Raw genomic sequence first — 27,567 nt, 5'->3', positions numbered from 1 at the left:
GTACAAAAGTAAATGAAATGGTAGGGATTGAGAGGGACATATTTCTGACTAAATGGATCTGTCTTGATTTATAATAATTAAAAATAACGATCAACCAAAAATAAAAGAGAACAAAAAACTTCCAAGCAGAGGCGGATTTAGGGCAGCCCAGCCCCCCCCCCCCCCGTGCTGAGCCTGGAGGGGCCAGAGGGGAGCAGAAAGATGAAGGAATGAAAGGAGCAGCAGGGAAGGCGGGGGGGGGGGCAGGGCAGCCTTCCTCAGAGGCCAGACATGCTAATGCCCTTATCTCGCCTCCTGGGTGGGTCCCCCCTGCGGGGTGGGGTGGAGGGGTCATTGTGTTAAGAGTGAGCGGAGAGGAGACCGAGGAGAGGGAGGAGAAGCGGGGAGACCAGGGAGGAGGAGGAGGAGGAGGGCGGATGGTGTGACGCCGCAGGGGAAGGAGTGGCCAAAGGGCAGGGCAGGCGGCGGCGGTTTGGGCGGGAAATGGCGCGAGGCCAACCTGGATTCTACGAGGCGAAGCGAGAGGGAGTGGGGGATGGGCGGCCGTTGGGACCAGAAAGAGGAGCGGGAAGGACACCCCCCCCCCCGTTGCCCCAGCAAGACGTTGGTTATAGCGCTGGTGCTGCGGGAACGTAATAAGGGAAGACAATGGCGAGAGGGAAGCCCTTCAGAGTTATCTGGTAGCCGGTCCCCAGGTGCCACCACAGGGCGCGGCTATCTTCCCTCAGGCATATACAGTGGTACCTCTAGTTCACAGGCAACCCTCCCATAAAGCTTCATTGAAGGCAGCAGAGCACAAACCTTGGCGTGGAGGGAATTAAGAGCAAGAAAATGAAATAAAGTGTTCAAAATATCCCCCCACAAAGTTTTTAATAGATGTATGTGCCTTAGGCTGCAACATGGGCATTTATAAGTTAAACTTACATGTCTTTAAAGCTTTGGAGAGCAACTTAACACACTCATGGTAGAAAAATCAATTAAACCTTATATCCCCATCTCAAACTTCTGTTTTTTTAAAAAATGGAACACTCATTAATGGAAACCAAACTTTTTAACACAGAAAAGTGTTACTAAATCGACTTATAGCAGGATCTACAAATATACTTTTGCATACAAAGAAAATCCAGCAACTTCCCACCACATTTATTGCCACCTACTCTAGCCTCAGATACAGAGACTTCAAAAGGAAAGGGACAGAAAGCCATTGGTACATTAAAATGTGTCTCAGGAATATCCAGCCATTAGTAGACATGACCTTTTATCTCAAGAACCACATGTACCGCGCAACTGACTTTTTTTTATGGGAAAATTAAGCCCATGTTTATATGCTTGCACACAGGAAAGTGAATGTTGCAGTAAATGGAAAGTTAAATGAAGACTCCAGACAAGCTAGTAAATGAACAAACTTTATTCAAAACATCAAAGTCATACATTAAAAGAGGGAGCTTGGAAAATATGTACAGGATAGCAAGGAAAGAGTTGGGATGCTAATCTGGAACCTGACTTAAAGAGAAAAACTGAGAGCCCGAAGCACTTCCATCAATGTTCTGCATTTGTCCAGGATTTGTAGCTGAATAATTCCCCGTTGCAGACCAGGGAGTATAAGTGCTTGATGCCATGAAGAAGTTATCAGATGATGGTGGAGGCTGCCTCACCATCTCCGCACCATAATATGGAACTGGGCAGTTGCTCGCCTGAGAAGTCTCACAAAGCCCAGTTCCACAAAAAGCAGGTTGCTGGTAATAAGCAGGGTCCAATTCCAGGGGGCTCTGCTGTTGCGGGGCAGAGAGATGCTCTTCTGGTTGCGTGTTGTTGAGAGGTGGCTGCCACAACTCTGCTCCTCCACAGCTTTCAGCATAATGAAAGTTCTGTGGCTGGTAATATTGTTCTGTGTGAATATTTTGGAGGTTTCCTGGACTACTTCTCGGGCTGCTATCCAGGCTGCTTCTTAAACTGGTTCTCTCACTGCGGCTATAAGGAGCTGCAGCATGGTTCCCCATCCTTATCCTGGATCCGATCCTCTTTGGTGTTCTGGCTCGTCTGTTTTGAAACCAGATCTGAACAGAAGAAAGGAGAGAACCAAATGTCCATTATTTCCAAACAGGTAGGTCATAATTTCACTTTCAGGTACAACAACCAAGCAAAGATTAGTGTATGACAGTGGGAGAACCTACGTTAACTTGTTTTGTGTTGTGTGAAAGGCATATAGGCATTATGTTCTGTGAATATAGAAGACATTGTTACCATGAATCTGTCTTTTTGATCCAACAGAGAGAATTACATTTAACAAATTATGCTTATTCCTCTGGGGTTTCTCTTTAGTTCTCTGCAGCATTTTTCTATATCTTCAGCTCCACATTCATATATCCCATGTTCATAATCTCCAGTTACTGTTAATCATAAAGCTTCTAAGTTGGAATGACTAAATACTGCTATTTGGCTGTATTTTGTTCTGCAGTATCAGAAAAAGCCACCTTTAAAAGCTGCACAAGTGTACAGTTCCACAAGACTTTCTCACTCAGAAGACCTACCCATTTGTTCTGCCCTGTTTGGGGTCAGAATCTCAGAAAACTCAGAATCTGCATAAAATGAATGTGTGCTGTGCATAAATTTACTGGGAAGGAAAAGGAAGCCTTTATCAGGAACCATGAATTCTGAACATGTATGGGCACAATTTCTTCCTAAATTTGAAAAGGAGGGAGCACAACCCACCCACCCTTTACAAAAAGCCTTTACATCCACGATACACCCCCCCCCCCCAAAAAAAGCTGAGAGGCACCAGGGAGAACTAAGGCCTTCGACTACGCAAGGATTATTCGGAGCGTTTCAAATTCTTCCAGTCTGTGCGGTTTAGGGAAGTCTTGGGAGCCCCCACCATCCCGATTCTTACGTGCACACGATCTTCTTCGATTCCGATGCACCTCGCCAGCGACTCCCTGATCTCGTATCCGGGGTACTGGTTCTCTTCAAAGGACTTTTTTAGGAGCTCCATTTGGGCAGGGGTGAAAACCGTCCTTTTTCTCCTATCTCCTCCGACTTTGGGGTAGCTTCCTCCTGGGAAAAGACAAAGAGGCAAATCTGAAGGAAGCGCTGGGCAAGCTTAAACTGAAGCGACGCTTGCCGATGTTCCTCCCGACATGGAAAGCTCAGGGCTTAATAATCATTTTTTAAAAAGTTTCTCTTACCTTCCTTGTTGGTTGCCATCATGAAAAAAACTCCCTCAGGTTCGTTCACTCTGCAGGGGATTCGGTCTGGGCATTTATCTCCGTTGGGCGACCCCACCCTTACTTCTCCACCAATACGAGGGAGTCACCCCACCCTTACTTCTCTACCAATCCGAGGTTTCCCGGTTGCGGAATGCCCTCCCAGTCACCTGCCCCGTCTTCATCATTTTTGCGTTTCACCCTTGCTTCCCAACCAATAGAAACAGTTACATTCTCTTTCAAAAAATCAGTTGCTTTGCCAAACTGGCTCCAACCCCTCCCTCCGTCGACACCCCTTTGGCAATTGACTCTTCATCTGAATGGAAGAGGAGAGAGAGAGAGAGAGATTTCGGTCGCCTGCTACACCTTTTCTTTGCCAAGCCACACCCGCATTGTACAAAAATGACACTTGCGAGGTCCAACCAAAGAACATCCCCCCCCCACACACTCTAGCACACACTTCGTATCTTAAACGGGTACTCTCCTTTTTAAAAAGGTTTTGTTGTTGCTCTAAAAAGAACCAAATATAAATTATTTCATATCGACAAAGAAGCTTGGAACAACTTAATTCCAATACCCCTCATTCCAGCCTCTGCCATCTAAATAAATTAGTGCATCGCCTTGGATGGAGGCTCTGGCAACTGCCAGCAATCGTATCAAATGCGAATAATACGGTATACATAAGAGCGGCGGCAGCCGAAGAAAGAAATCTAAGCTATGTAAGCAATCTATATTTTATTAACATATGATTAAATTTGCATTCATTTTTCGCTAGTTTTGAAGATTTAGGAAACAGCTTACGTTCTTTTAAAAACGGTGCATTGGATATTCAAGGTCACCCGCCATCTTAGAAGAGGAGTTCCTTGCACCAAGAATGCCTTTTCCAAGCTGGTACCTGCAAGTTAGGATTCGTATGTTAATCTTTTATAAACCCAAATAAATAAATAAGACGACAGTGCCGTTGTAGTTGGTTTAATATGCTTTAATTCAATCTGGACGGCCAACCCATTTAAAGAGGTTCCCCGGTTGCGGAATGCTCTCTCTAGTGAGCTCCCCCGTCTTCATCATTATTGCGTTTCATTAGGAATTTGAAAATATTCCTGTTTGTTCAGGCATTTGGTGGCTGCAGAATAATGTTCCTGACAACCCCGAGATCAGCGGACAGAAGAATAGTTGAAAAAACAAACCAACAAACCTCCTATAATTACCTTTAGGATTCTTCCTAACTGAAATTGCTTTTAGGTGTTTGCACTTGTTATTTTTTTAATGTTCGAAATGTTTTAGAATGTTTTGCTTTGTTTTTAAATTGTGTACTGTTTCTGTTTGCCGATGTGGGCTCCGAAGGGCGGCGTATAAATTCAGTAAATAAAAACCATAAGAACATAGAATTGGGTTTATTTGTAGGAGGACCTTCAAAAGCTCAATGTATATTTTAAAAGATCAAGCTTCAAATAACCATATAAGCTCTTTAAATACCCATAACGCTTCCATGCATTAAGATTGCCTAAAGATTCTTTTCACCATAAGTTATTTTACCAGAAATCATGCTTCAATGTGGGTGCTCTTTGGAACGACCTGTAATTAATTAATTAATTAATTAATTAATATGTGTGAGTGTGTAAATCTGCAGGTTGTTAGACAGCAACTCTGTGGTTTCTGAAGCCCATTGTGAGTAGGTTGTTTTTCGGAAAGTGTAGCCTTGTTGAAGAAAAGTATAGTGGAAATTTGATTAAAGAAAAGAGTGCTGGAACAGAGACATAGCAGACACAGCATTCTTGGAAGGGCTTTATGGTCTAGCTGCAGTTTTCAAACAAATGCCCAGCAACAGTCAGAATTTGGACAGCAGACTAAGCAGGCATTCAGGTGACCTAAATACGGTGAGAAGTATTATATTTCTATTTAAATTACAGTAATTGTTTTTAAGTTGCCTTTGGCCATTTGTTTATTTCATTAAATGTATACACCACTTGATTGTCAAACAAAAAACTGCAACGTGGTTTACTAACAGATAAAATAATAAAATTGAGGGGTGGGGGTGGGAATCAACCATACTTCAAAACATACAAATGAATATTACCTACATTAGCACAGACCCATTGAATGACATCTGTGTCCTCGTTTTCGACAGTGCTGTGGTGTTCACCATTTAGTCTTCCTCCAATGAGTTCTGGGAGGCACCTACTGGCTATCACTCTATAAACCCTTTCTCTCACCTAAGGGAATCTGACAGACGCTGGTAGATGGTTTGCTCCCAGGCATGTGCAGAGTGCTCACCCCTCATCATTTGGCAACCGCCCAGGGAATGCTAGTGCTCAGGGCTTTCCTTATGGAGGAGGGAGAGAAACACCAGCCGAATTCCCAGGGCAGGTTCAGAAGGAGGCAAAGATGAAAAAGGGGGCACAGGCTTCAGGGGGAAATCCTCCCTGGGTTGCATTTGCCTGAGCCGACGTCCCAGCCACCTTGGCCAGACTTACTCCTGCAGGGGGGTCATTTGGTCACCTGAGACGAGTCCCAAAACTGCCCCCCCCCCCAGGGAAGAATGGAGATTGTTGGGGGATCAAGATCAAATGGCGAAGAAAGGCGGGAAGAGTGGCGCCTCCTCTTTGCCCCGAGGCTGCTGAAGGGGCAGATTTGGAGTGGGGTAGAAGAGGAAGTGAGGAAGATCCAGCTCCCAAGCAGAGGTGGATTTAGGGCAGCCCAGCCGCCCCCCCCCCGGGCTGAGCCTGAAGGGGCCAGAGGGGAGGAGAAGGATGAAGGAATGAAAAGAGCAGCATGGAAGGCGAGAGGGGGCAGCCTTCCTCAGAGGCCAGACATGCTAATGCCCTTATCTCGCCTCCTGGGTGGGTCCCCCCTGCGGGGTGGGGTGGGGGGGTCATTGTGTGAAGCGGGAGCGAAGGGGAGACCGAGGGGGCGGGGGGAGATTCTGCGGGAGCGTAATAAGGGAAGACAATGTCGAGAGGGAAGCCCTTCAGAGTTATCTGGTAGCCGGTCCCCAGGCGCCACCACAGGGCGCGGCTATCTTCCCTCAGTGGTACCTCTGGTTCACAGGCAACCCTCCCATAAAGCTTCATTGAAGGCAGCAGAGCACAAACCTTGGGGTGGGGGTGGGGATTAACCTGGGGGGGGGAGACCTGACCTTTAATCTCTAGAACCACATGTACCTCACAACTGACTTTTTTCTATGGAAAAATTAAGCCCATGTTTTATATGCTTGCACACAGGAAAGTGAATGTTTCAGTAAATGGAAAATTAAATCAAGACTCCAGACAAGCTTGTAAGGGAACAAACTTTATTCAAAACATCGAAGTCATACATTAAAAGGCATTAAAAGAGGGAGCTTGGAAAATATGTACAGGATAGCAAGGAAGGAGTTTGGATGCTAATCTGAAACCTGACTTATAGAGAAAAACTGAGAGTCCAAAGCACTTCCATCAACATTCTGCATTTGTCCATGATTTGCAGCTGAGTAATTCCCCGTTGCAGACCAGGGAGTATAACTGCTTGATGCCATGAAGAAGTTATCAGATGATGGTGGAGGCTGCCTCACCATCTCCGCACCGTAATATGGAACTGGGCAGTTGCTCGCCTGGGAAGTCTCATGAAGCCCAGTTCCACAAAAAGCAGGTTGCTGGTAATAAGCAGGGTCCAATTCCAGGGGGCTCTGCTGTTGCGGGGCACACTCCCCTGGTTGCGTGTTGTTGAGAGGTGGCTGCCACAACTCTGCTCCTCCATAGCTTTCAGAATAATGCAAGTTGTGTGGCTGATAATATTGTTCCGTGTGGATATTTTGGCTGCTGTCCAGGCTGCTTCTTGTACAGGTTCTCTCACTGCGGCTATAAGGAGCTGCAGCATGGCTCCCGATCCTTATCCTGGAACCGATCCTCTTTGGTGTTCTGGCCCTTCTGTTTTGAAACCAGATCTGAACAGAAGAAAGGAGAGAACTAAATGCCCATTATTTCCAAACAGATAGGTTATAATTTCACTTTCAGGTACAACAACCAAGCAAAGATTAGTGTATGACAGTGGGAGAACCTACGTTAATTTGTTTTGTGTTGTGTGAAAGGCATATAGGCATTATGTTCTGTGAATATAGAAGACATTGTTACCATGAATATGTCTTTTTGATCCAACAGAGAGAATTGCATTTAATAAATTATGCTTATTCCTCTGGGGTTTCTCTTTAGTTCTCTGCAGCATTTTTCTACTATCTTCAGCTCCACATTTATATATCCCATGTACATAATCTCCAGTTACTGTTAATTATAAAGCTTTTACATCCACGATACACCCTCCCCCCCCAAAAAAAAAACGCACCAAGAAAGAGGAAGCTAGCTCTTGAACAAGGCGCCTTTCGCGATAAGCTGAGAGGCACCCGGGAAAACTAAGGCCTTCGACTACGCAAGGATTATTCTGAGCGTTTCAAATTCTTCCAGTATGTGCGGTTTAGGGAAGTCTTGGAAGCCCCCACCATCCCGATTCTTACGTGCACACGATCTTCTTCCATTCCGATGCACCTCGCCAGCGCCTCCCGGGTCTCGTATCCGGGGTACTGGTTCTCTTCAAAGGACTTTTTGAGGAGCTCGATTTGGGCAGGAGTAAAAACGGTCCTTTTTCTTCTATCGCCTCCCACTTTGGGGTAGCTTCCTCCTGGGAAAAGACAAAGAGGCAAATCTGAAGGAAGCGCTCGGCTTAAACAGAAGCGACGCTTGCCGATCTTCCTCCCGACATGGAAAGCTCAGGGCTGCATCGCCTGCACTTGCCCGGGAGCCAGTGCCCCAGAATCGGGCGCTGCCTGAGGTTACACTGCCTAAAACGACCCCCGGTAGAGAACGCGTCAGTGGCAATTCTTTCAAGCGCCCCGCTGACCACCCACCAGGCCGAGCGCAGAAGGGCAAAGCCTTCGCTTTTTACAGGAAGGCTTTTGTACCTGACATTGAAATCCACGCACTTTGTGGCCTTTAAATAAGCCTCCGGTTGCTCTGAACAAGGCTTGAATGAAAACAAACCATAGAATTTTAGGTAATACGTTTACGCTCTTATTTCTAGGCTTGCCATCGTTTTCCGCAGCTGATCCTAACCACGTTTCTTAGGAAATTGAATCCCGTTTATGTGAAAGGGATTTAACAGTCATAAAGTGTGTGTGTGTAAATGCTTCATGCAGTAAAATGCACTAAATGCTTCATGCTTACAAGTAAAATATGTGCAAACCAATCTTGCGAAATGTTTCCACCCAAAGACATTTGAGCCCCTGTGTAATCCCTCCCTGGCTACCACAAATGGGTCTTTCCTACACCCTGATCCTGACCCAGAAACAGAAACAACCTTCATTTATAAAACCCTGAATTTATATCAATCATTTGAGCAATCATTTGAGCAATTTTTAAAGACAAGTCAACTAAAAATCTTCTTAACAATCCTCTCTTCTTACCTTGGCTGTTGGTAGTTTTCATCTTGCAAAAGCGCTGCCTCGCTCTCTTCCAACAAAGCTGGTTTTCGCTTGCAAAATTGCCCTTTCTCCTCAAGGCCCGCTCCAGGTTTCTGGAGTTCGGCGCCTTTATAGCCCCTCCTGGCTGCCAATTGGCCGGCGCGTTTTCCTTGGAGAGAAGCGCTCCAATGGGGAGGCGGCTTTTGGGGAGGAGCGAGATTCAAGTTCAGTTTCAAGCGCTGCTTGACCAATCTAGATGGGCTGGAGCGCACCCTTCCCTTAGCATCACCCCTTAGCAAAACTGGAAAATAGCCCCACAGATTAGTGTGCACAGTTGAAGAGAAGGGAATTGAGAGGATGGGTTGGGCAGCGAGAGAGCCAGACACAACTGTGGTTTATTTTTTAAAAATATTATTATGAAGCTGTCAGTTTACAGAAAGAGATGCGCCAAAACTTAGGCATGTTGAAAGGCTTTGCCCAAGAAGCCTAGATGCAGCAAGTACACTCTGAAACCCCCTGCCTTTTGAGATGAAGCAGGCGCCTTCACTGCACCCTTTGCGGCGCCTGCTATAAACTTTGTTTCCTTTCCTTTACCTGCAGAAAGTTGCTATGCCTTTTAATCGGTGGTTTTAGCTTAACTGTAATTGCATTTGGCATGTTTTTCACTTTGACTTTTATCGATCATGTTCATGCTTTCGTAAGCCGCTTAGAGGTTTTCGTTAAGGTTAGGCGGTGCAAAAACTTGAAGGGAAGAATGTGAGTAACACCATTGCAAATTAAGGGAAGGCAAACTCCTCTTGCCAAGAAGTCAGTAGGTCTTTCAAGCCCAAGCGGTTGATGTTAGATGCTGGGAGTATTCACAGTCTCAAGGCACTATCGCTTGTAACTGCAACGGGGTTGCATTCTGAGTGAAACCGAGCTTTCCCTTTCCTAGGCTTGCTTCAAACGTGTTGCTGGTACTTTTTCACTTCAACTATTTCTCTTTCTGTCTTTCTATCCCCACAACTTTCACGTGGCCATATTCACGTGCCTTTCAGGGACTTGCGGCATCCAGATAGCCTGCCGCTCCACCCTACACCCGGGGCAAGAGAGTTGCCTCCGATCCTCAAAGGAACTGAAAACGTTCTGAAACCTTCCAGCTCATACAATGCATGTTCCCAGTCCCTGGCAGTTTGTTAATCAAGAATGGTTCCCTGTTGGTACATTCTTTGTTATTTTTGCCTAAGAAATACCTATAAGTGTACCTATAAACCCTAATCATAGGGATGCTGACGCAGAATCGGCAAGGAAACTTTTTTTCGAGTAAGAACTACATTTGTTGTGGTGAGCTATGGGAAATTCAATATATTTTTCAAAATGTTTTTTTTTAAAGTATTTGCAGAGTGTTTTTTATGTGTAGATGCCACCCAGGGCAGGCGATAACGCTGCAGTCTTTCCTCATCCACACCAGATGACACACCACCTAGTACCTTTCCTTTCACTAAGATTTAGCAGTCTCTCCTGTGTAATGATGCCCTCTGCTCTCCACCACTCAACTCTTTCTCTCATTCAGAGAGATGGATGTGGGGAAATAAATCCCGCACCTTCCACTCCCAGAGAGGCTTGCCTGGCATCACTTTGATGGTTTTGTATGTGTCAGGTGAAGACATTTAGATCTACTTGCAGCTAGTTGTCCTTATTGCAGGTTTTATCCTGCAACCTTAGCTTTTTGATCTCAGTTGGGTGTTGTTTTAATCTTGCCTTTTATCTATTGTATTGCATTTATCTCTCTCTCCAGAGCCGTTCTAGCATCTAGATTACGGCATTTTGCCTATGTTATACAGAGAGCAGCTTTGAATCAGGGGCAGATCTCCTGCAAAACCAATGAATCTTAAGATTCTGGACACCTAATCTCAGAGGGATTCAGTCCACATGCGTAAACATTTTTATTCACAGCAGTGTCTTTGACACGTGAGACAACCCAGAACAGAAATTCTAATCAAAATCTGATTTTTTAAATGTGGTGATCTGTTGAAGAAGACAACAGTGGTTACCCAGAACTGATTGCTAGTTGTGAAGGGGACCCCAGAACAGCTCAAGCTACGGGGCCCCTAAAATGTAGGTCTGTCACTGCTTGGGACTGATGTTGGGAGAACTGTAACTGATGTTGGGAGAACTGATGTGCATTGCCATTCAAATGGTGTGTATGTGCCGTTCCATGTGACAAATTATGTGGGATGGGGTTTTCCTGGGACCCCCCCCCTATTTTAGTCAAGCTGGGACCCCTGATAATGGATGCCCCCGCTTGCCTGGCATCACTTTAATGTTTTTGTATGTGTCAGGTGAAGACATTTAGATTTAGTTTCAGCTTTGGATCTTGTTCTTATTGCAGGTTTTATCCTCCAGTCTTAGCTTTTTTTTATCTCAATTGGGAGTTGTTTTAATCTTGCCTTTTATCTATTGTATTACATTTACCTATCTCTCTAGAGCTGTTTTAGCATCTAGATTCTGGCCTTTTGCCTATGTTATACACAGAGTAGCTTGGAATCAGGGGCAGATATCCTACGAAACAAATGAATCTTAAGATTCTGGGCGCCAAATCCCAGAAGGGCTCCAGACCTGAATTTAGTCCACATTCTTAAACATTTATATTCACACCAGAGACTTTGAAACATGTGACAACCCAGAGCAGAAATTCTAATCAAAATCTGATTTTTTAAATGTGGTGATCTGTCAGGGAACAGCCCCATTGAAGACGACAACAGTGGTTATCCAGAACTCATTGCTAGTTGTGAAGGGACCCCCAGAACAGCTCGAGTTCAGGACCCCCAAAATGTAGGTCTGTCACTGCTTGGGACTGATGTTGGGAGAACTGTAATAGTCATCTGTTGTTGGGTTTGAAAACAGCAAACGAGGGGAGGGGAGTAGAGATTCAGAACTATTTGTGGCGCTGGGAAAGAGGTGTAAATACCATGCTATTTTACCCATCAGAACTAATATTGGCCCAATAAGGGGGTTGGAAGTCACAGGCACCATGCAGCAAGAGATTTGCTTCCCTCACTTTAACTAGAACCTTGGATCCAGCAATAAAGAGCATAGTAAAAAAGCCATAGACTTAGAATACAAGAATGATGAGCCCAGGAACTTGTTTTGAGAATCAGAATTAATGGGAGCTCACAGGCTTTCCACACGTAAATCCGTTCCCGGTTAACTCAAGTATTCTTCATCTCAGCAGTATAATGTAGAGGGGGAGGGGGATTATTTTGCGGTTACTGTATTTAGAAACACGGGGAGGTGAGGTCAGCAATCCTTTGTGATGTACTGCAAAACACCCAGCGTTCTTCCCACCACTGCCATGCAAAGGAAACAGCAATTTAGAAAGCAATTAGGACTTGGGGGGGACACGGGAAAGGGATTAATTGCTCCCCCCATCACACCCTATGCATACAAGCAGGTGATGCGTTATCACAGATCTCCAGTTCAGATAATTCAGAAAAGGGCAAGCAGAGTGATCAAGTGGATGGAACAATGAGGAAAGCTTGGAGCATTGGGGACTTTTTGGTTTAGAGAAAAGTTGGATAAGACGTGGCATGACAGAAATTTATAAAATTTTGCATTTCATGGAGAAAGGGGATAGAGAAAAATCTCTCCCACTAAACTACACTTTTAAAAGCTACAATCCTAAAAGCATTGAACTTTTCCCCCTTGCAGTTTGCCTTTGCTGTTTTCTTACATTTTTAATGGATGCTTATTGTTTTGATATATTGATGTAAACCACTTTGTGAGGTTCATTTCAAAAGCAGTACATACGTAAATGGTAGGGATTGAGAGGGACGTATGGATATAAATGGATCTGTCTGGATTCATAATAATTAAAAATCATGATCAACCATAAATAAGAAGAAGAAGAAGAAGAAGAAGAAGAGTTTGGATTTGATATCCCGCCTTTCACTCCCTTTAAGGAGTCTCAAAGCGGCTAACATTCTCCTTTCCCTTCCTCCCCCACAACAAACACTCTGCGGGGTGAGTGGGGCTGAGAGACTTCAAAGAAGTGAAATAAATAAAAGAGAGAGAAAGAACTTCCAAGCAGAGGGGGATTTAGGGCAGCCCAGCCGGTGGTGTCCCCCCCCCCCCTGCGCTGAGCCTGGAGGGGCCAGAGGGGAGCGGAAGGATGAAGGAATGAAAGGAGCAGCATGGAAGGCGAGAGGGGGCAGCCTTCCTCAGAGGCCAGACATGCTAATGCCCTTATCTCGCCTCCTGGGTGGGTCCCCCTGCGGAGTGGGTGGTCATTGTGTGAAGAGGGAGCGAAGGGGAGACCGAGGAGAGGGAGGAGAAGCGGGGAGACCAGGGAGGAGGAGGAGGAGGAGGAGGACGACGGCTGGTGTGACGCCGCAGGGGAAGGCGTGGCCAGAGGGCAGGACAGGCGGGGGCGGTTTGGGCGGGAAACGGCGCCCGGCGTCAACCTGGATTCTACGCGGCGAAGCGAGAGGGAGTGGGGGATGGGCGGCCGTTGGGACCAGAAAGAGGAACGGGAAGGACACGCCCCCCCCCGTTGCCCCAGCAAGAAGTTGGTTATAGCGCTGATGCTGCGGGAACGTAATACGGGAGGACAACGCCCTTCAAAGTAATCTCGTAGCCGGTCTCCAGGCGCCACCACAGGGCGCGGCTATCTCCCCTCAGGCATATACAGTGGTACCTCTAGTTCACAGGCAACCCTCCCATAAAGCTTCATTGAAGGCAGTAGACCACAAACCTTGCGGGGGGGGGGCGGGAATTAAGAGCAAGAAAATGAAATAAAGTGTTCAAAATATCCCCCCACAAAGTTTTTAATAGATATAAATGCCCACGTAGCAGGCTAAGGCACATACAAGTTAAACCTATATGTCTTTAAAGCTTTGCAGAGCAACTTAACACACTCATGGTAGAAAAATCAATTAAACCTTATATCCCCATCTCAAACTTCTTCTTTTTTTAAAATGGAAAACTCATTAATGGAAACCAAACTTATTAACACAGAAAAGTGTTACTAAATCTACTTATACCAGGATTTACAAATCACAATCCCTGCACATACACACAAACAATCCTTCTACACACACACAAAGTGTGTACTGCCGATCTAGGCTCGGAGTATAAATTCCGTAAATAAAAACCATGAGAATATAGCAACCCAGAACATTAAATTGGGTTTATTTGTAGGAGGACGAGGAAAGGAAAACCAGCAAACAAAGTTTAGGTATCAAATACATAGCTGCGTTTCAACCTATTACTACGTAGCTCGTTTATACATTATTGCCCCTTTCTCCTCCAAGGTTCAAAGATCACAATGTTTCACCGAGTAAATTGTAACTTAGCAACTTTCCAAGCACAATGTACCACAAAGTAACTTCCTAATCTGAAGAGCAGCAATGTCAATGTGAGATTAGCGCTGTGCTGGTGGTTGTTTTAATGAACAGTTAAACTTCATGGCTACTGAAACACACGGACCAGGAGGTCAAGTTTCTGCTCGGAAATACGTGTTGAATTAACAGCGCAAACAGTGTTTTGACACGTCAAAGGCTACCAAATTTATTGTGGCATATGGCATCGTGAAAGACGGTCTACTGTATCCGATAAAGTTTCCCAGTTGCTGAGGAAGAGGGCAGTGAGCAGGGGAGATGTGTGTCTCAGATGTTTTTGGGGTGCCAGTGGGAGTCCTCAAGAGCAACATCGCACCGCCAGTCCCCGTTTTGGTAATCCTCTTGTGAAGACAATATCTTTGTCCCATTTTGAGATATGAAACTAATACTGAGGATGACGTGACTTAGGTATCAGCTTGATTGTGAGCTTTTTATTTATTTATTGTGGGAGCCTCACAGGACTGTCAAGTGAGATAGAAGTAGGATTCTAAAAAATGGAATATTAATGTCCCTAGCCAAGGCCAAATTGTCTGGAAATATTTACTATCAAGTATAAATGGTCTGGAATCCACTTCACATACCACCATAAACAGACATACTTGGATTCCAAGGTTGATGAATCAAAAATAAAAGGCTACTTCACAGCTAATACATGCCGCAATCCCTCGATTTTAATGTTACAGGCCCTTCAGGTTATAGATTCCGCTAATGCGAATAAAGTTTTATCTATCTATCTATCAGTCTTGTGAACTGTCCTGAGATACTGTGATGAAGGGTGGAATCTAAATCAAGCAAGCAAACAAACAAACATAAAGTTATATAGCAGACAAATAAGTCTTATACTTTTAACTCTATAAAAATCACACAACAGTAACCCATGTGGTACAGTTTGCAGCTTTTCACCAGCACACCAAAATACACAATATTGGGAATGCTATTAACAGAGCAACCTTAACCATGCCTACTCTGAAGTAAGTCCTAAGTCCCAAGTAAGTTAGGCTTGCGAGCTTTTTGTTTATTGTGGGAGCCTCACAGGACTGTCAAGTGAGATAGAAGTACGATTCTAAAAAATGGAATATTAATGTCTGGAAATATTTACTATCAAGTATAAATGGTTTGGAATCCACTTCACATACCACCATAAACAGACATACTTGGATTCCAAGGTTGATGAATCAAAAATAAAAGTCTACTTCACAGCTAATACATGCCACAATCCCTAGATTTCCATGTTATATGGAAGCCATACTATGACCACCTGAAAAGAATGCTTAGAATTACAGTGGTACCTCGGGTTACAGACACTTCAGGTTCTAGACTCTGCTAATCCAGAAATAGTACCTCGGGTTAAGAATTTTGCACAGCATCCTAAATCTCCCTTCCAAAATAACAGAATTTTGAAGCAAATTAGTTTGGACACATTTCTATATTCTGGAACGAATAAGAACCCCTTTATATTCTAGGTAGATGTTCCACCGCTATGATGAAGAATATATTGAGATAGATTGCAACGTGTTGTATCCCAAAGGATACAAGTAAATGTTTTCCAGGAAATTCTGCTAGCCCCTACTGTAACTACCTTACAGGAATACATATTTAAATCAATTGCCTTCTGCACAAATATACCGAGCTTCTAAGCGATCATGATGGCAGAAATTAGAGACATTTCATCGTGTCTCTCCCACTCCCAATGTGAGCCCTCTTTTGTTCACGGATAATCTTTCCTGAGACAGTACTGATATGGTTGCTGAGGTTTCCACATCTTTCTGTAACACCCCCAACCTTCACGGAAGCTTTTTTTTTTCAGTCGTAGAAAATGTAGCTCTTACTGGAAAAAAAGTTTCCTTGCCGATTCTGAGCCAGCATACCTATGATTAGGGTTTATAGGTACACTTAGGGAGGGTCCCTTGTGTTAATTTTCTTATGCAAAAATAACAAAGAATGTACCAACAGGGAACCATTCTTGATTAACAAACTGCCAGGGACTGGGAACATTCATTGTATGAGCTGGAAGGTTTCAGACGTTTTCAGTTCCTTTGAGGATCGGAGGCAACTCTCTTGCCCCGGGTGTAGGGTGGAGCGGCAGGCTATCTGGATGCCGCAAGTCCCTGAAAGGCAGAGGAATATGGCCACGTGAAAGTTGTGGGGATAGAAAGACAGAAAGAGAAATAGTTGAAGTGAAAAAGAAAGGAAGCACCAGCAACGTTTGAAGCAAGCCTAGGAAACGGAAAGCTCGCTTTCACTCAGAATGCAACCCCGTTGCAGTTACAAGCGATAGTGCCTTGAGACTGTGAATACTCCCAGCATCTAACATCAACCGCTTGGGCTTGAAATCCCTACTGACTTCTTGGCAAGAGGAGTTTGCCTTCCCTTTATTTGCAATGGTGTTACTCACATTCTTCCCTTCAAGTTTTTGCACCGCCTAACCTTAACGAAAACCTCTAAGCGGCTTACGAAAGCATGAACATGATCGATAAAAGTCAAAGTGAAAAACATGCCAAATGCAATTACAGTTAAGCTAAAACCACCGATTAAAAGGCATAGCAACTTTCTGCAGGTAAAGGAAAGGAAACAAAGTTTATAGCAGGCGCCGCAAAGGGTGCAGTGAAGGCGCCTGCTTCATCTCAAAAGGCAAGGTGTTTCAGAGTGTACTTGCTGCATCTAGGCTTCTTGGGCAAAGCCTTTCAACATGCCTAAGTCTTGGCGCATCTCTGTCTGTAAACTGACAGCTTCATAATAATATTTTTAAAAAATAAACCACAGTTCTTTCTGGCTCTCTCGCTCCCCAACCCATCCTCTCAATTCCCTTCTCTTCAACTGTGCACACTAATCTGTGGGGCTGTTTTCCAGTTTTGCTAAGGGGTGATGCTAAGGGAAGGGTGCGCTCCAGCCCATCTAGATTGGTCAAGCAGCGCTTGAAACTGAACTTGAATCTCGCTCCTCCCCAAAAGCCGCCTCCCCATTGGAGCGCTTCTCTCCAAGGAAAAGGCGCCGGCCAATTGGCAGCCAGGAGGGGCTATAAAGGCGCCGAACTCCAGAAACCTGGAGCGGGCCTTGAGGAGAAAGGGCAATTTTGCAAGCGAAAACCAGCTTTGTTGGAAGAGAGCGAGGCAGCACTTTTGCAAGATGAAAACTACCAACAGCCAAGGTAAGAAGAGACGATTGTTAAGAAGATTTTAAGTTCACTTGTCTTTAAAAAATTGCTCAAATGAATGATATAAATTAAGGGTTATAAATTCAACGGTTTTTATAAATGAAGGGTGTTTTTGTTTCTGGGTCAGGATCAGGGTGTAGGGAAGGCTTTCAGAGACCCATTTGTGGTAGCCAGGGAGGGATTACACAGGGGCTCAAATATCTTCGGTTGGAAACATTTCGCAAGATTAGTTTGCACATCTTTCCTTATAAGCATGAAGCATTTACACACACACTTTCTGAATGTTAAATCCCTTTCACATAAACGGGATTAAATTTCCCAATAATCGTGGTTAGGATCGGCTACGGAAAACGATGGCAGGCATAGAAATAAGAGCGTAAACTTCTTACTTAAAATTGTTTTCATGCAAGCCTTGTTCAGAGCAACCGGAGGTTTATTTAAAATTATTGTCCATTGTTAAGGCAAAACCAATTCAGGGAGGAAGATCTGCAAGCGTCGGTTCAGTTTAAGCCGAGCGCTTCCTTCAGATTTGCCTCTTTGTCTTTTCCCAGGAGGAAGCTACCCCAAAGTTGGAGGAGAAAGGCGAAAAAGGACTGTTTTTAGCCCATCTCACGTCGAGCTCCTCAAAAAGTCCTTTGAAGAGAACCGGTACCCTGGATACGAGACCAGGGAGGCGCTGGCGAGGAGCATCGGAGTTGAAGAAGATCGTGTGCACGTAAGAATCGGGATGGTGGGGGCTTCCAAGACTTCCCTCAACCGCACATACTGGAACAATTTGAACCGCTCAGAATACTCCTTGCGTAGTCGAAGGCCTTAGTTCACCCTGGTGCCTCTCGGCTTATCGTGAAAGGCGCCTAGTTCAAGAGCTAGCTTCCTCTTTCTTGGTGTGTTTTTTAGGGGGGGGGGGAGGGTGTATCGTGGATGTAAAAGCTTTATAATTAACAGTAACTGGAGATTATGTACATGAGATATTTGAATGTGGAGCTGAAGATAGTAGAAAAATGCTGCAGAGAACTAAAGAGAAACCCCAGAGGAATAAGCATAATTTATTAAATGTAATTCTCTCTGTTGGATCAAAAAGACATATTCATGGTAACAAGATCTTCTATACTGGTTCTCTCCTTTCTTCTGTTCAGGTCTGGTTTCAAAACCGAAGGGCCAGAACACCAAAGAGCACTGGTTCCAGGATAAGGATCGGGAACCATGCTGCAGCTCCTTATAGCCGGAGTGAAAGAACCCGTCCAAGAAGCACCCTGGACAGCAGCCCAAGAAGCAGTCCAGGAAGCAGCGAAAATCTTCATATGGAACAATATTATCCGCCACACAACTTTCATTATGCTGAAAGTTATAGAGGAGCAGAGTTGTGGCAGCCACCTCTCAACAACACACAACCAGGAGAGTGTGCCCCGCAACAGCAGAGCTCCCTGGAAGTTAACCCTGCTTATTTCCAGCAAGCTGCCTTTTGTGGAACTGGACTTTATGAGCCTTCCCAGGCAAGCAACTGCCCAGTTCCATACTATGGTGCGGAGATGGTGAGGCAGCCTCCACCATCAGCTGGGAACTTCTCCATGGCATCAAGCACTTATACTCCCTGGTCTGCAACGGGGAATTATTCAAATCCTGGACAAATGCAGAATGTTGATAGAAGTGCATCGAACTCTCAGTTTTTCTCTTTAAGTCAGGTTCCAGATTAGCATCCCAACTCCTTCCTTGCTATCCTGTACATATTTTCCAAGCTCCCTCTATTAATGCCTTTTAATGTATGACTTCGATGTTTTGAATAAAATTTGTTCTTTTAATAGCTTGTCTGGAGTCTTCTTTTAACTTTCCATTTACTGAAACATTCACTTTCCTGTGTGCAAGCTTAATTTTCCCGTAGAAAAAAAGTCAGTTGCGCGGTACATGTGGTTCTTGAGATAAAAGGTCATGTCTACTAATGGCTGGATATTCCTGAGACACATTTTAATGTACCAATGGCTTTCTGTCCCTTTCCTTTTGAAGTCTCTGTATCTGAGGCTAGAGTAGGTGGCAATAAATGTGGTGGGAAGTTGCTGTATTTTCTTTGTATGCAAAAGTATATTTGTAGATCCTGCTATAAGTAGATTTAGTAACACTTTTCTGTGTTAAAAAGTTTGGTTTTCATTAATGAGTCTCCCATTTTTTAAAACACAGAAGTTTGAGATGGGGATATAAGGTTTAATTGATTTTTCTACTATGAGTGTGTTAAGTTGCTCTCCAAAGCTTTAAAGACATATACAAGTTTAACTTGTATGTGCCTTTGCCTGCAACATGGGCATTTATATCTATTAAAAACTTTGTGGGGGGATATTTTGAACACTTTATTTCATTTTCTTGCCCTTATTCCCCCCCCCCAGGTTTGTGTTCTACTGCCTTCAATGAAGCTTTATAGGAGGGTTGCCTGTGAACTAGATTGTGTCCTTTTGTGACGTACAGCCTTGTTTAGCCAGGTTTAGTCATCATAAAATAAGTCAGTTAATTTTAGATTCTAAATTGGACCCTCTTAGGACAACTAATTTAGAAGTCCCACTGAACTTACTAATACACAACCAAATCAGCAACAGCTGCAACATGCTCCCTGCCCGCCGCCCAGCAAAAACCCTGAAACAACTGAGCCTAAGAGTATAAAGCTATCAAAGCCTAAGACATCTCCAAATGGGTTTTTCAGGGCTTTTCACAAATAATGCTACATTATTGGCATATCATTATGTTCCCTGTTCATTTGATTATATATTCAGATCTAAATGGTTCTGATAATGGGTCAAGTTCTGCTAACAGTGGAAAGTGCGAACAGCAGTGGAGATAGAGGACATCTATGTTGAGTACCTCTACATAATCTGCATGAGTCTGAATTTACTCCATTCACTGAGATATAGGCTTTAGGCTTGGAATATATTACAAATCCATATCATAAAACCTCACCTGCCCAGTCCACTATATTTCTCAACACTGCACTATGGAATTTAATGGGGCTGGGCGCTAGATGTGGCAGATCAAACTGAATCTAGTGGATTTGTCCTGCCCTGCCCCTTTAGTCCTACCCTGATATAGGACCAGATCTGGGTTGGGTGTGACCTAGGTTGGGATAGGGCTGAGCTGGGTCCACATCTTACTGTGTGTGTGTGTGTGAGAGAGAGAGAGAGAGAGAGAGAGTATATGTGTATAAGCACAGTCCTGGAATTACTCAAGATGTGATTATGGCTGCCAACCTAGATGGCTTTCTCAAGAGATTAGGCAAATTCATGAATGCTAAGACTATCAGTGGCTACTAATCATTATGGATATATGCTATCAGAGGCATATCAATTGCTGGGAAAGAACAGGGCAAAAGGGTACTCACCTGACCTGTGTCCTGCTTTTGGTATCGCATAGTGATATGGTTGGCTACTGTGTGGAGCAGAATGCTTGGAAAACCTGGCATTCTCCTAAACAGACCTCATATACAGAAAGGTGGTCACATATGCACAAATTAGATGTACTGTAATAGAAGAGATCTAAGAATAGAATAAAATAGCTACAAGTAGTTCTTTAGTTGCCAACTGACCAGATCTTCTTCCTGAATCATTTGCAGTTAAAGAAATAAAAACAAGCATTTAATGCATGCAGTTAAAAAACCAACCAACCATATCCTTGCCTTCAGAAGATGCACTCAGTCTATACTGATTCTGTATGTCCCTCATCCCTAAAAGAAAAAAGAAAAAGCTCCTTTTCTTCGAGATGACGAGTACTCTATCCATTGTAAATAAGCTCCATTAAAAGCATAAGTAGGCATGCTGGCCCATTAGAAAACAGCAAGAACAACAACTCCACAATCCACAGTAGGGTAATGTGTTTCACAAAGCAGGGGGTGAGGGAGATCAGAGTTTCTTTCTTAGTTAAGCACAATAAGATATTGTAATCATGACCTGCAAGATGAAGACCACAGGCTGAGATGCCATTCATTTGAGGCAGTAGAATCTAGCACAAAAGTTAGGACCCAATTCACAATGACTTTTTCAGATTACCATTTCAATCCTTAAGCAATCATTGTAAAATTGGTGCAGGGGGAATCTTTGCAATCCTGCAAAACCAGCAGAAGAGTCTTGTAGCACCTGAAAGATTAACAAATTTATTATGACACACACAATATAATTCACTTCATTGGATGCATAAAGTGTTATCCTGAGTTGCAGGGACACAATCGCTGGGGAGCTTGTAAAAAGAAATCAGAGGGAAACTAAATGCTGAATTATACAGTTGAGGATAATGACCTTTTAAACTGTGACGATGCACCAAAAACAGTAGTTGCACTGGTAAGCCAGTTTTTAGCACATCCAGTGTGATTTTAAAAAACATAAACCTAGCACCTATTGTACTGATTCCATCTGCAAATAATAGCACTGGTGCATTGTAATACAATGGTCTCATGGTTTGAGGTCACTTCATTCAATAATGAACACCTTAAGGTCAGTGACAGAGCATCCTGAGAGGCTGAAATGTTCCCTCATTGGCTTTTCTATACTGCCATTTCAGATTTGTGCTCATTCATTCTTTTGCATAGACCAGCTAGAAGGTCATTGCATAGACCAGCTAGAAGGCAACTGATGGCATATATTACTTTGGAAGATGAGCAGGTGAATTAGCCCCTCAGGTTGTATTGACATTCTTAGCTCCTGTAATAATTATGTTAAACTAGATATGGGAATAGAGTGGGTACCTGGCTCTGCCACAGCGTCTGGTCCCTCTTGTCCACAATCCTGTTATATGGCCTGTTACTCATGAAGAGGTGTTTTTAGGTTAATGGGCTGTCACCCAAGGCCTGTGAGAGGAAAGTGTCACCAATGCATCTCAGATAGAAGAGAGGCTTTCAGTTCTGTAGTCACTCTTGTTTTATAACAGATTGAACTAAGTAGGTAATTGACCTGATGTGATCAATCCTCTCCTCTGAACAGGTTGGATCAACAGGTTGGATCAACAAGTGCTTCTTTCTTTTTTTTCATGCCTGCAAATTGTTAATGAATGGCAGCCTTTGATTGGCCGAGGTTCCAGGAGGGAAAGTTTAAAAGGAGAGGTTTTGGAGAGACAGTTAGTTTGAGAGGGTTGGTTGAAGTGGGTTGGAACTGTGGGAGGAGAGGGTGGGAGATAGGTAGGGAGATAGGTTAGGAGACAGGCTGAGGTATAAAGAGTGAATGGGAGAAAGAGTTGGCTCTGGAAAAAACAACTTCCACTCTGAGCGTATTGTGAAGGACAGAGTGTGGTGTCCTGTAGGAGGAATAGACCGGAATTTTACTGGGAGGCAGAGGTTGAGCCAGGAGAAGTAGGAGCTGGAAAGGAACAGCCTACTTGGGACTCAAACCTAGTCTGGAGGGGAGAGATTCTTCTAAGGAAAAGAAGAAACTCACAGACCCAGTGAAGGGAGGGAGTGTGGAGAGCCCTGTGGTCAATTACTTAAAGTACCTCAGGAGCAGGATTGTTAAAGGGGGTGGATAACTGAAAGAAAGAATCAAGGAACCAAACCAATAATGCAAAAACAACTGAGGACAAATTTAAAGTGAAACTGCACTGTATTTCTGAACTAACCTATGTTGAATCCATTTGTATTATATACTATCTTGCCTTAAATAAATCTTTATTGTTTATTTAAAGAAAACCTGTTTGAGACACCAACTTCCTAGTTACCCCTTCACAAAGCTCCTTCGCAGCATACTCTGGGGCTAGAGATTTTAAGGGGAAAGGGAAAGAAACCTTCAGCTAAAGGGTTGTTCAGCTCTTGCAATGTAGAGGGAACTATTGTAAAAACGGAGTTTTAAGGAAATATGGAGAATATTATATGCTGCAGTTGGAAAAGAATATCTTGGGAAACCATGGAAAGGTGGAGGGAAGTCTTGGGATTCAGAGAATCCTGTGTGTAGAATGACTATGATTTATGTGAGATGATAATTGTTAAAAGCAAAAATGAAAAAAAAAGAATGTAATAGATTTACAATACATTCTGATTCTTACCATGCTTCTTTTAAAAACTAAACTAAACAAAACTCCTTACTTCTTTACTGAGTAGAGATGAACAACTAATGGCCTGGGAACTCAATCCATGTATTGGGAGTCATTCAAATCTATCATCCCTTTGCAAATTCTAAAGCCCACACCTCCATACATTTACTCCATGCTCTATGTGAAATCTACTTCCTACACTAAAAATTGTTTGTCTGTGTTACTCAGAAAGTGACTTGGAACCAAGTCAGACCTAATTTTGTAAGTTTATCTGTAATAAACTCATTTCTTGTTAATTTTAGAAATGGCAAACACAACATGGGGGGGGGGGCAGGTGGTAGTTATGGATTCAGATCTGTTTGCGGTGCTAAGGAATGGGTTTAAAACACCATGCCATTTCACCCAAGTTGCCCCCTCCGAGCTAGTATTTGCCCAGCAGGAAGGGTGGAGGTTACAGGCACCATGCAGCAAATTTGTTTTCCCCCGCCCCATTTTATTTTTTACTGTATACAACGTACAATTCTGAATTTAGGGGAGGGGGATTACTTTGTTGCTGTTATTGATAAACATGGGGAAGTCAGAAATCCTTTCTGATCAACTTAAAATCACCTAGAGCTTATCTATCTTCTGACCATCCCTGCCATGTGAAGAAAATAGAAGCTTGGGAAGCCATTCAGATTGGTGGGGGGAACAAAGCAGAAAGGGTTAAAAATCCCCTTTCAAGCTCTTTCTGACTCCACCCACCCCACCCCTCAGCTGCAAACATGTGATGCCTTATCACTGATCTCCAGACATTGAGTCTAGATTGAGATCAGCTGTCTAGCAAGCCTTTGTTCACATTGGTGGGAGGAGTCAAACTGCCACAACTGTGTTGTTAAGGGATAATAATAAAGATTGTTTAAATACTGATTACTCAGTACTGTCAGGAACTGATCGCAAATGCCTTGTGTGTTAAAATGTCTGGTTTGTTTTGCACAAAATTGTCAAATGTCATGAATTAAAATAAAGCAAAGGCATTCTAAGGAAAAAAACAAAAAACTGCCAAGAGTCAAAAGGCTTTGTTAGTATTGTGAAGAACACAAAATGTGGTCCCTGAGAAAACTGGAGCACTCTAGTCTCTCAGCACTCTAGAAAGGGCAGTGGCAATGGTAATAGAATGTACAGTGGAATGGATATCTATACACATTATGTGAACTCAGAAATCAGGCCCAGTCTTCACAATGTGCTGCATGTTAGAATGTGGTTCCTCTAGGGAAAACACCATGAAGATGCTATATAAAGTAAAGGGTACAGGGACCCCTGACCATTAGCTCCAGTTGTGACCGACTCTGGGGTTGCGGCGCTCATCTTGCTTTATTGGCCGAGGGAGCCGGCATACAGCTTCCGGGTCATGTGGCCAGCATGACTAAGCCGCTTCTGCCGAACCAGAGTAGCACACGGAAACGCTGTTTACCTTCCCACCAGAGCGGAATCTATCTACTTGCGCTTTGACGTCCTTTCGAACTGCTAGGTTGGCAGCAGCAGGGACCGAGCAACGGGAGCTCAGCCCATCACGGGGATTCGAACCGCCGACCTTCTGATCAGCAAGTCCTAGGCTCTGTGGTTTAACCCACAGTGCCACCCGTGTCCCAAGATGCTATATAGATGGCATCATACCCCCTTGAAACTAGCAAAAATGTATAAAGGAGGATCATCAATTTGTTGGAGATGTAAAACAGATGTGGGGTTATTTTACCACATGTGCTAGGCAGGTTGCTGAAAGTCACAAGGGCTTACTGCCACCAGCAAAGCAAAACATTTCCAAGCAAACTCTGCCAATGAGTAGGGGTAGTCCACATGCTTCAGAACTCCTCTGCTTTTCAGGCTGCATGTTAAAACATACTCACACAATGGCAGTGATCAATCTCAGGATCAATTATGGTTCATCGTGCCAGGAATAAGGCTGTAATACAAAGAAATCCTGTAATCTTAATTTTCAGATGAGGAATTCTCTCACAGTTAACTGAATAGATAATTTGTGCTCAGGCCAAGGAAGTTGGACCATCAACTCCAAATCAGCCTGAGATGACTCTGTCTCTCTTTCATGGACACAATCAAGCCCAACCTTATCATTAACTTGTATACATTCCAAGGGGCTAGGGTTGAGAGACAGAACTTGTCTAGGGCCATCTCTTGAGTTCATAGCTAGGTAAGGCAACATGAATGAAACAAAAGGCAACCTGAATGAACGGAATGTTTCCATGCTATGTTAACAGGACATGAATGTATCCAGGCCCCATAAAAGTGTGTTTTTACTTGTACATATATATTCACTCACACTAAAGTAACTATTGTCTTACTGAATAGGAAACCCTATTTTAACTGAGAAATTTGGAAAGTATGAAACTGAAGTAGACACAAGCTATTTGTTGTTGTTGGTTTTTTTTTTTTTTAAAGAAACAACTATGAAGAGAGGCCATATTCAGAAATGATTCTCAAAATAGTTATTTTTATTCAAATCTTTATTGGCATTGACCTATAAAAACCAGCAAGCACTGGAAAATAAAAATAAGAACAAAAAAGTACTATATTCGGCACCTGCTAAAAGTGTTTTTGCTTAGGATAGCCTATCTAGGCATGTAGTAATTGGAATGTGTTTTAATATCTTTTTAACTTACTGCTGATTTAAATTATATTCCAAATTTTAAAAATACTTGTTTTTAACTGTCAGTCATTGGTAATTTTAATGTTTTGTTTATATTCTATTACAATCAAGTGATCTTTAAATGTTTCTTTTTAATGTATCTTTATTAAAGATTTTCTTGGTTTACAAACGTATGTGCAATCTCTCTCTCTATTTTGTCTTTAAATGTTTTTAATTAATTAATTGTTTTTAAAACCCTCCTAAAACTAGACAAATAGAGCAAATCAGCAGCTCTTCCTGCATCCCTAAATCTGACAGGAATAATCCAATGTAGATCTATCAGTGGGGAAAATTCTGTGCAGAGTTTGATCTGGCAAGTAGCTTGAGGAGAAAGGATACACACCTGGTGCTTCAGAGATCTGCCTGCCCTCACTGTAGTCTTCTTCTTATCCTGAATGCAACTGGAGGACAGCCAAGCAGTTTCCCAAGTTATCATTCTCTTACAATTACTTCAGCAAATCCATGTAAATGTCAATTCAGATAGAGCTATTCACGACATCATAGATGTTAACATGGTGATCAAAGTTCTCTGTCAATAGTGTAATCACACTGATGTAGCAATACTCAAGAGTTTAAGTATTAACTGGTCAGGGTGGCAGAATCATTTGGTCTGGATGAATAGAAACTGGTCTAGAGAGCAACAATTTGGAACAAAAATGAGGTTCACATTTAACAAATAGATAATAAGATCAAACCTCCCACTAAACTACACTTTTAAAAGCTACAGTCCTAAAATCATTGAACTTTTCTCCCTTGCAGTTTGCCTTTGCTGTTTTCTTACATTTTTAATGGATGCTTATTGTTTTGATATATTGATGTAAACCACTTTGTGAGGTTCATTTCAAAAGCAGTACATAAGTAAATGAAATGGGAGGGATTGAGAGGGACGTATTTCTGACTAAAGGGATCTGTCTTGATTTTTAATAATTAAAAATCAGGATCAACCAAAAAATTAAAGGGAACCAAAAACTTCCAAGCAGAGGGGGATTTAGGGCAGCCCAGCCGGTCGTCCCGTCCCCCCCCCCCCGAGTCTGGAGGGGCCAGAGGGGAGCAGAAGGATGAAGGAATGAAAGGAGCAGCATGGAAGGCGAGAGGGGGCAGCCTTCCTCCGAGGCCAGACATGCTAATGCCCTTATCTCGCCTCCTGGGTGGGTCCCCCCTGCGGGGTGGGGTGGGGGGTCATTGTGTGAAGAGGGAGCGAAGAGGAGACCGAGGGGGGGGGGGAGAGAAGCAGGGAGACCAGGGAGGAGGAGGAGGAGGAGGAGGAGGAGGAGGAGGAGGAGGAGGAGGAGGAGGAGGAGGAGGAGGAGGAGGAGGAGGAGGAGGAGGAGGAGGAGGAGGAGGAGGAGGACGACGCAGGGGAAGCCGTGGCCAAAGGGCAGGACAGGCAGGGGCGGTTTGGGCGGGAAACGGCGCGCGGCGCCAACCTGGATTCTACGAGGCGAAGCGAGAGTGGGGGAGGGGCGGCCGTTGGGACCAGAAAGAGGAACGGGAAGGACACGCCCCCCCCCCCCGTTGCCCCAGCAAGACGTTGGTTATAGCGCTGATGCTGAAGGAACGTTATAAGGGAAGACAATGGCGAGAGGGAAGCCCTTCAGAGTTATCTGGTAGCCGATCCCCAGGCGCCACCACAGGGCGCGGCTATCTTCCCTCAGGCATATACAGTGGTACCTCTAGTTCACAGGCAACCCTCCCATAAAGTTTCATTGAAGGCAGTAGAGCACAAACCTTGGGGT

The 27,567-nt window shown here is 43.8% G+C and overlaps 2 protein-coding genes and 2 long non-coding RNA genes across 19 annotated transcripts in view; 2 read left to right on the top strand and 2 right to left on the bottom strand.

The window, feature by feature from the left end:
- LOC310677547 overlaps nucleotides 1-27,567 on the top strand; it is a 161,184-nt gene that overhangs the window by 2,210 nt on the left and 131,407 nt on the right. The window lies entirely within an intron of this gene.
- LOC310677481 (uncharacterized protein) lies at nucleotides 1,394-26,285 on the bottom strand. 16 transcript variants are annotated; one of them, XR_014511177.1, is made up of 6 exons: nucleotides 26,175-26,285; nucleotides 25,035-25,090; nucleotides 21,875-21,976; nucleotides 21,183-21,269; nucleotides 20,519-20,860; nucleotides 18,819-19,070 (listed from the first exon to the last, which is right to left on the bottom strand). XR_014511177.1 is itself a non-coding variant. In XM_083440604.1 (5 exons), the coding sequence occupies exons 3-5, from the start codon at nucleotides 8,651-8,653 to the stop codon at nucleotides 1,488-1,490; spliced, it is 756 nt and encodes a 251-aa protein (XP_083296730.1). In that variant the 5' UTR covers nucleotides 8,654-8,828; nucleotides 25,035-25,090; nucleotides 26,175-26,285; the 3' UTR covers nucleotides 1,394-1,487. The 16 variants fall into 16 exon arrangements, 9 of the variants coding, with proteins under 9 accessions (XP_083296730.1, XP_083296732.1, XP_083296733.1 ...); XR_014511178.1 differs by having other exon boundaries at nucleotides 18,819-19,012; XR_014511179.1 differs by having other exon boundaries at nucleotides 20,802-20,860.
- The window catches only part of LOC310677511 (uncharacterized protein), a 30,727-nt gene continuing 9,532 nt past the window's right edge, over nucleotides 6,373-27,567 (bottom strand). The window contains exons 2-3 of the mRNA XM_083440672.1: nucleotides 7,687-7,850; nucleotides 6,373-7,122 (exon numbers count right to left, since the gene is read on the bottom strand). Coding sequence (XP_083296798.1) covers nucleotides 6,583-7,122; nucleotides 7,687-7,707 — 561 coding nt within the window. The 5' untranslated portion in view covers nucleotides 7,708-7,850 and the 3' untranslated portion in view covers nucleotides 6,373-6,582. The remainder of the gene's footprint in view (nucleotides 7,123-7,686; nucleotides 7,851-27,567) is intronic.
- LOC310677583 lies at nucleotides 17,567-18,460 on the top strand. The gene is made up of 2 exons (XR_014511302.1): nucleotides 17,567-17,875; nucleotides 18,297-18,460. It is a non-coding gene; the product is annotated as an uncharacterized lncRNA (long non-coding RNA).

This window comes from Podarcis tiliguerta, assembly GCF_965153285.1.
Source record: "Podarcis tiliguerta genome assembly, chromosome: 5".
In the NCBI taxonomy this organism is placed as follows: domain Eukaryota; kingdom Metazoa; phylum Chordata; class Lepidosauria; order Squamata; family Lacertidae; genus Podarcis; species Podarcis tiliguerta.
Note: the sequence above shows the minus strand (reverse complement) of the source record. Positions and strands in the feature narration are given on the sequence as shown.